Below are 8,076 nucleotides of genomic sequence, written 5' to 3'. Positions count from 1 at the left end.
AGTTAATGGTTCAGACCTACCTTGTTTGCTCTGGAAATCGACCCTGTACTGTAAATTCTATCTCTGCTGTACAGTACTTATAGCCCATGAATAATGGATATTATGAACAAGCACTTGAAAATGAAAATTCAGTTAACAATATTATGGAGCTTCCATTCACAAGTGTAGTTCATGAGTGATATGAATTTTATGGTTCTTATCACCAATGAAAAAAATTTGCATATTCCATCACAGAGTTCTTACAAGAACCTATTCTGCATTTCTTATCTCAGGGTTTTTGTGGTAAGAAGTATTACATTAAGTCCAGTGATTTACATTTTTTCAATAAAATTCTAAATCCATATGCAGTAGCTCTTTACTGACTGGTTTCATGTTATAAATTATAAGCTTGGAGGTAAATACATTAGGAAAAATATTGGTTTCTAAATAGTCACCATGAGTGAGATTTTATCCTGGTATTAAATTTCCACACCTCTTGTGTTTTATATCTCTGTCTTATCTCCCAGTTACTATACTTTATGACAAGTAAGTAAATAAATAACACTGCCTTACTTCTGACAGTTCAATTTATTCTGTTCCACATGGTAGAAACAGCAGGTACAAGTCCATGAAAGGGTTTTCTGGCAGCTCTGCACAGAGAAACATTTTGAGATTTGCCACTGTCATAAAAACTGCTTTTAGCATGTCACAACACCAAGCATTTCAGGCTTCATTGTAGAAGCAGCAGGTGAAGTCCAGTACCTGTTGGAAAAGATTAGGGAAAAAAAGTATCAAAACTGCTTGGGGATGTAATTGAATGAATATTCCTGGTTCATTCAACACGTGTGCTCCATGGCTTTTTAGCAGTTCTTTGGTTTAACAGTTGTTCTTTGTTTTCCTGGATAATCTCAGCCTCTAGTACCTTAACACCATGGTTCTATGTGACATCTGGTTAGGAAACAGGAGCTCAAGTTGCAGTTACCATTGGGCCCCTCCATACTCCCACATTCCCTGCTTCACAACCAGCTCAGGGACTCCCCCAGAACAGCTCCAGTGAAGTGAGCACAGGAATATAATCAGTGCAAGCTGTGGATAGAACCTAATGGCTGAAGAACTCAAGGAGTACAGCAAAACCTGGCCCAAAACAGAGGTGGGGGAAAGAGCACAAACAGAACATCCTGGATGCAGCATCCTCACAAAGCTCCCTGACGCAGACCAAGTGTGTGCCAGCCCTCCCTGTGCCCCCAGCCCGGGGTGACCCTCTCTGTCCCATCCCTTCCCCACCAGCCAGCACCACCTTGTGCCCTGGCTTACAGCCCCCCTGGCTCCCACACCCTCCTGCTGACAGCTCAGCTGTGCTGTCCTTCCCAGGAAGGAGCAAGGGAAGGGATGTGACAAACTCTGCTCCCACAGCACCCCTGGACAGACACAAGGGTAGGCATGGGCAGGGACAAGAAAGGCAAAGGACATTGCAGGGGCACACAGTGAGAAGAGCAATGGCTGTGTGGAGAAAGTTTCTTCCCTGATGAGGAAGGCCAGAGTGCATCAGGCAGCTGGCCCACAGGCAAGAGGAAGAAAACATGTGAATCCAAGGAGATGTCTCAGATGCCTTGGCCATTCACCTCCAGGTCCAAGCTGGGCTGCTGAGATATGTGTGAACTCAAACATGTTTGTCAATTCAATCTGCATTCTGTGAGTCAACAAAACTCAAGGTGATGTTCCAAATATTTATTAAAAAGTAACTGCTACTGGAGAAAAAAAAATCAGTAAATAGTCCAATGGCAGATTTATTACACTTTTAACAGGTAAAGGGAATTAATCTATTTTATGAACAAAAATGGCAAGAGGAAAGTATATTGAAGGATTCTCAATTAAACATTAAAGTGGAAACAGTATATACAATATACATTTATATATAAATATATTGGTTACATTCTTCTTAAATTGATGAAACAACATTCATTAGCAACATCCAAAAATATTTCTTTGTGGCAAGAGATTAATCTTTCTTCACAGCAATACTTCCTCTCCATAAGTTTCCACCACAACAATTTTAGAGCTTGAGACTAGAATAGATATTCAACACACCATATCAAACCCAGAGCAAGTGATTTGAAACTAGTTTATGAAATCTCAATGAGACTTAAGGCCAGATATGCAACAGGTGGAACTGGCAGAATGCAATTAAAATTGTAGGATCTCACTGAAATCTCAAATTTGGACTAAAGCTAGATTCCCATAGGGAAACTGTGACACTGCTCAGAATTCTCAGCTAATACACACTTCCCTTTTTCTGTAAACAAATGCTAACAAAAATAAACTCTCTGTACCCTGTTAACCATTTCCTAACATAAAAATAAGGAGCTGCTTGGGTAGTTTAATAAGTCAATATAAAACTCCATGCTATCCTAAGCGCTGCCTCTCTCAAAGTGCTAACAAACTGCACAGTGTTTCCTCTTTGAGGCTACATTCCCTGCTTCCCATGGTTCATATGGCAAACCTCAGCTCCAGCAGACTGAGCTCAAGCCTCCAGCCACGGTGGCTGAACCAGCCCAGCCCTGGCACCTCCCTGGGACACCCAGAGCCTTCTGAGCAGGCCGTGACAGGGCTGCGCTCCCTGTGCTGCCAGAGCCACCCCAGCACTGCAGGTACCTCACCTGGCCCCTGCAGAGATCTGGGCAGCAGCTGGGCTCAGAGCCTGTGGCACAACAGGAGCAGATCATTTTGCATAGTTTGGTTGAGTGGTGACTCTGTGAGTCCTGGGGAGATGCCCTATCGTGCTCCTGCTGCTCCCATTCCTGCCAGCTGGAGAAGGGACTCTCACAGCTTGCCTGTTCAGGACCTCTTTGGACTTGGTTTGGTTCAAATACTTGCTGGCTGTTAACTTTGGAGCCTGAATAGGAAATAGTGCAAATACAAGCTTAAGGAATAAAATAATAATAAACCCCCCCCACATTTCCTCCACTGAACATTCAGTTAAAAAGACAAGAATCCTAAAATGAAACCCCAGCTTTGGGATATTTGAGATATTTGGCAAACTTGCACAAGATTCTTCACAATTGTCTTAAAGCAGAATATTTCACTTGGCACTAGATGCTTCAAATAATTTGCTAATGTGATTCTAACTAACACTGTTGTGGCTAATTGCAAATGACTTTGAAGGCAAGTCATGGAACACGGGACATCTCCCAGGCGTGATGGGACAAACACTCCCTGCAGCTATGTGCCCTCAGTGCTTTTCTTATCCAAGTTTAATTCAAAATGATTTTGCTTGCATGGAATGGTGTGAATTCATCCAGAGTGGTTTTTCTGGAAGGCGAACAGACAACAGTTATTTCTGAGGGTCAAAATACCTTTATTTGGCCATGCTGAGACAGATTAAGAGGCCAAAACAGAACTCAGTTTGATTCCTATTATGGGAGGCTGGCTGCAGTGCATTTTAAAACAACATTCATCTGAAGTGGCTGAGATGTTCAAGTTTGAAACTTCCTAAGTGCCAGGGCACCCTATTAATGCAGGGCCCCCTGTTACTGCAGTGACCTTCACCACATGGCAGCAGAGACACTCGGTCCTCATGGAGGCAACGCTGCATGCAAAGTTCCTTGGCCCACTTCAGAAAGAGCCTTAATTTCTCTCAATTCTTCTTCCCCAAAAAAAAATCAGCAGAAGGGACATTCAGCAGCAAGTTGGTTTCAGAAAGCAGTGCACAAATGGCTTATTATTTTCACTAAGGATTAGGCACACTGCCTGCTCAGGCTTTGGGGAAATCCTGCATACATCTCCAGGAGCCTGCGAAGTCTGGTCTCAGTCTTTCAGGCTCAGTGCTGGGAACTAGTCCTGACTAGAACCAAAGAGAGAAGAGCGCAGTCCTGGAGCAGGGGCAGGGCTGCCTGCTGTCCTCGTTAGACCCCCAGGGCTCAGAGCTGCCCCTCTCCCTGCTGTGCCCCTCAGCACACCAGCTTCAAGGCAGGGCTGCTCACCTGAAGGTACAGTTGCACCAGGGGAGTCTTACCTGGTCATTTTATGGGATTGTTTCAAAGCAGGATCCACATTTAAAGCCATAAAGAGATGAATTCACAATGAAGCTAAGGAAACAAAGAAGTCCTACCTATAGACAGCTGCCATCACACACACACACCCCTTTCATAGTCCATTAAAAAACAGCCTTATCTTTGCCCATGTGCTTATGTCTAATGTGATACTGGCTTCCCCAGAACTTCATGACATGGTTTCCAGTGATACAGATAGCACAGTCCAGGCTTAAACAGAACTGATGCATAATTATGCTTAAGCAGCTTTCGTCTCCCCACTCTGTGAGTTAATTACAGCTCTGTACGTGAATAAAATGGGAAAACAACCTCCACTTTTTCTCCCATCAGCAAATTCATGTTCTGTGATGTGCAAAAAAAAGGATTTTTGTAACAACACTGCCTTCCCCTTCTGCCTTTGTCTGCAAGTGTAAATGTTACTGGAACTTAAAAGTCGCAGTCTGTGTTACACAGATGGGACCGTGCTATGTTCATCTTTTTTACTGTGATGTTCATGTAGCAGTGACTATTGAAAGATGTTTGGAATGACTGCTGGCCATGATAAGATACTGCCTAAATTAGAATCAGGCTCCAAGTATCTTACTGCAATTAGATTATGTCATATGTCATAAACTTACTCATGGCCTGGGAAGGAGAGTGCAGGGGTACTTAATGTCTGTAGATACTCAATTAAAATGAGTGCATCAGACACACACTGGTCTGGCTTCTGCCTGCCTCACATCTAGCCCAGGCTAGCTCCTAAACCTTAAGAGAAAAGAAAAAGGAAAACACACACCATGCCCATACATACACCTGCTGGCTAATACGGTTACTTATCTATAATGTAAAAAGCCATGCAGTTTACACTTTGTTTGATACAGTTCAGGTTAAGTTAATGCTAGAAAAATAGAATTCAGAGGGAGGGGAGAAAGGTTTGTGTGTAATAAATGGCAATTTTTCTGCCTCTCGAAGGTTGCATTTCAAGCATAACTGCATTTCTCCATGCACTCTGAACGCTTCCCTTTTCGGGTATTGGCATGCTCGTGGCAAAAGCAACCAAACCGATTAATTAGGCACACAGTGAAAGATGACATATTAAAAAAAAATCAGTTATTTCCCTTCTGGAAATCCTTATTCAAAGCCTTGATGTCACAGCAATAAGCCAAGCATGAAAGGTTGCAGACTCCTTCCTTGCATGAGGGCAACGCCAGCTGTGCAATGCACACAGCTAGAAAGGCTCTTATGTATTATATATACAACTGTAATCCAGAATAAATAGTAGTCCTGACTCATAGGTGTATTTCAGCGTGGTTGTTGTTGGTTGTTATGGCTGGAGAATGCTTGCTTTTCACCCCTTCTGTCCCGCCCTTGGACACATCAATGAACAGCAGCCTGGGAGTCCACAGTGTCAGCAATATCCTTTTGTATTCCTTCCGAAAATTCTGGTTAAGAAGTCCATAGATCACAGCATTGAGGCAGCTGTTAAAATAGGCCATAAAATAGCTCAGGACAAAAAGCCATTCCGGAATGTGTGGCTGTACTTTTGAAGGATTAATTGAAACAGCAAGGCCAATAAAATTTAATGGTCCCCAGCACACAGCAAAAAGGACAAAAACCACAAACATAGTCAAGAAGTTTCGGATGTCAGCCGCCCTGAGTTTCTGCTTGCAGTCTTGTCTCACGCGGTGTTTGACCTGAATCACCAGGATCCAGATGCGCAGGTAGCAGAAGGTCACGACGGAGAGCGGGACGATGAAGTGAACCACCACCACCGTGATGGTGTATGACGTGCTCACTGTCTGGGCAAAGGTGCACGAGTAAATCCGCGGGTCATACTGCAGGGAGCCAACAAAGAAGTTTGGCACAATTGCCACCACCGTGAGCGTCCAGGTGAGGCAGAGATAGCAGCAGGTGTTCTTCAGGTTGAAGAGCTTGTCGTACCGAAGGCTGTGGCAGATGTAGCAGTAGCGGTTGATGGCGATCGCCGTGATGTTGAAAATGGACCCGATGACACTCAAGCCCATCAGGAACCCACTTATCTGGCAGTGGACGTTTCCCATGGTCCATCCATTGTGGAAGATGGCACTTAAGATCAGGGGGTACGGATAAACTGCAACCACGAGGTCTGCAACGGACAAGCTGACAACAAAGATGTTGCCTACAAAAAAGAAGAGACCACGAGAGGTTAGTGCAGGTCCAGATGTACAACTTGCAACTCAAAACTCCTCTTTAGGCCTAAGTCCGCTGATGGGCTTCACTCTACTGTCCACTTGGAATGTGAAACCCTAGAAAAGAAGACTTTGCTCTACTAGTGACGGCAAGGGAGAGTAACTAGGCATGATTACCTGCATGTTCCTTCTTAGGAACACTCTGCACTAGAAGTGTTACCTGTAACTTGGCTACAGCTGGGAGTCAGGTACCTGTGGTCCTCTAAGTTGTGCAGGAGGGAAGGATTTTGCTCTCCTTGTTAACCAGCCAGCTTGACTCTCTCTGACCATCATGGGCCAAAGGAGCGTGGTAGGCAGGTTATGTTTTCAGTGGTTTATTAATTTCATGGACAGCAATTGCACAGGAAAAGTCTCTTTTGTTCTCTTGCATGTAAGCAGGTACGCATTCACCAGAATTTCTGCACTGCTCATGCTAATGATTGAGTGTTCTTCGAGGAATCATGGTGCAGGCAGCCTTGATGTGCTTATCTTATTTGGTATATTTTCCTGTCTTTTTAATGTTGAAGTTGTCCAGTTCAGTATGGAAGGTCAGTCACTGCTTCACTGTCTGGTCCTGGGCAGAGAATGTGATTAATAATCTGCAGTCAGTCATCTCTGCAGACTATGTGCTGCAGCCTGTTCATTTAGGCTCTACAACAGAGAGTTGAGAGTCTCAGCAAGTATAAAATAATTTAAGCCTTATTGGACTGAAAATGCTGCACTGTGTGAGACAACACCTGACAGCTCCACTGTGAGGAGCAGCCTCCAATGACCTGGGTGACCAGTGACCTTCTAACAGCACTTGCTGCTCATTTCATGAGTCCAGTGTATTTTCAGGGAGGCAAAAAGCCTTTCTGTTCAGTCTGCCAGTCAGCATGGAGGACTGCATTAAGAAAAGGACCCCGAGGTCTTGTGGGAACTGGTGTAGCTACAGGAGTAGCTACAATGTGGAAAAGGACACCTGTCAATACTCAGCATTTCGATGACCACAAAGAGTGTCATGTCAGCAGGAGCTCAACACTTCCATTAGAGGACAGCACACTAGAGAAAACAGTTGGTTTTCCTAACTCTGCAACTTTCAGGTGTATCTGCAGCAGTGGGAAGAAAAATATTACTAGACAGCAGATATATATACACACAGAGAGAGTATATATAGAGAATACAGTTGAATGTAACACATTTGAGGTGTGAAGACCTGTGCCCCTATGTGATGCAGGCAACATCCCATCCAACTGATCACACCTACACCTCCTCCTCAAACCCATATATCCTGCTGTCTAGGGGAGTAGATATCTATTTTAAAATTACTAAAAAGAGGTATTTTTATGTAGCATCCCTGAAAGGACTCTCTTACACCTCGATTCAACCAGGTCACAGGCTTTTTAGCATTTGGAAAAAACATGCAAGGGCTGTTGGAAAGCATGGCTGCATTGGCATTGCAGTTGGGTCATGGCTGTGTTTGTGCCAACAAAAACTATCAGGACAAGTCAACAGCTCATATCAGGGCACTTCATGCTGACCAGAAAGCACTTCAGACTGGAGAATAGCCCCTGGCAGTGTGCAGCTGAGGCAGCTCACACAGACTGTCACTTCAAAATAAGTATTAGCAGAGGTCATGTGAAGTGCTAAAATCTTTTTAGAGAGAAATTTTACATACATAGGTTTACCACAGCACACAGCCTCTGCATCTGCTGGGCTTCAGTGCTGCTTTCTTGCTGATTTAATAACTTACTGAGAGCCTTTTAAAATGCAGTTACTGAACCTGTCCCCATATAATTAATTCCATTTATGCCCATTTTCAAGGGCAGAACCAACTGTTGCCAGGTTTAGTGAGGCTGCAGGAACCCCAGAGAGGGAATGCT

At 44.0% G+C, this 8,076-nt stretch overlaps 1 protein-coding gene across 3 annotated transcripts in view; it reads right to left on the bottom strand.

The window, feature by feature from the left end:
- Nucleotides 1-1,692: 1,692 nt before the first annotated feature.
- GPR50 (G protein-coupled receptor 50) overlaps nucleotides 1,693-8,076 on the bottom strand; it is a 44,024-nt gene continuing 37,640 nt past the window's right edge. For all 3 annotated transcript variants that reach the window (XM_074551422.1, XM_005484487.4, XM_074551423.1), the window contains one exon: nucleotides 1,693-6,165. In XM_074551422.1, the coding sequence (XP_074407523.1) occupies nucleotides 5,297-6,165 (869 nt within the window). In that variant the 3' untranslated portion in view covers nucleotides 1,693-5,296. The remainder of the gene's footprint in view (nucleotides 6,166-8,076) is intronic.

This window comes from Zonotrichia albicollis, chromosome 14, assembly GCF_047830755.1.
Source record: "Zonotrichia albicollis isolate bZonAlb1 chromosome 14, bZonAlb1.hap1, whole genome shotgun sequence".
In the NCBI taxonomy this organism is placed as follows: domain Eukaryota; kingdom Metazoa; phylum Chordata; class Aves; order Passeriformes; family Passerellidae; genus Zonotrichia; species Zonotrichia albicollis.
This window is presented reverse-complemented; position numbering and strand designations above follow the sequence as displayed.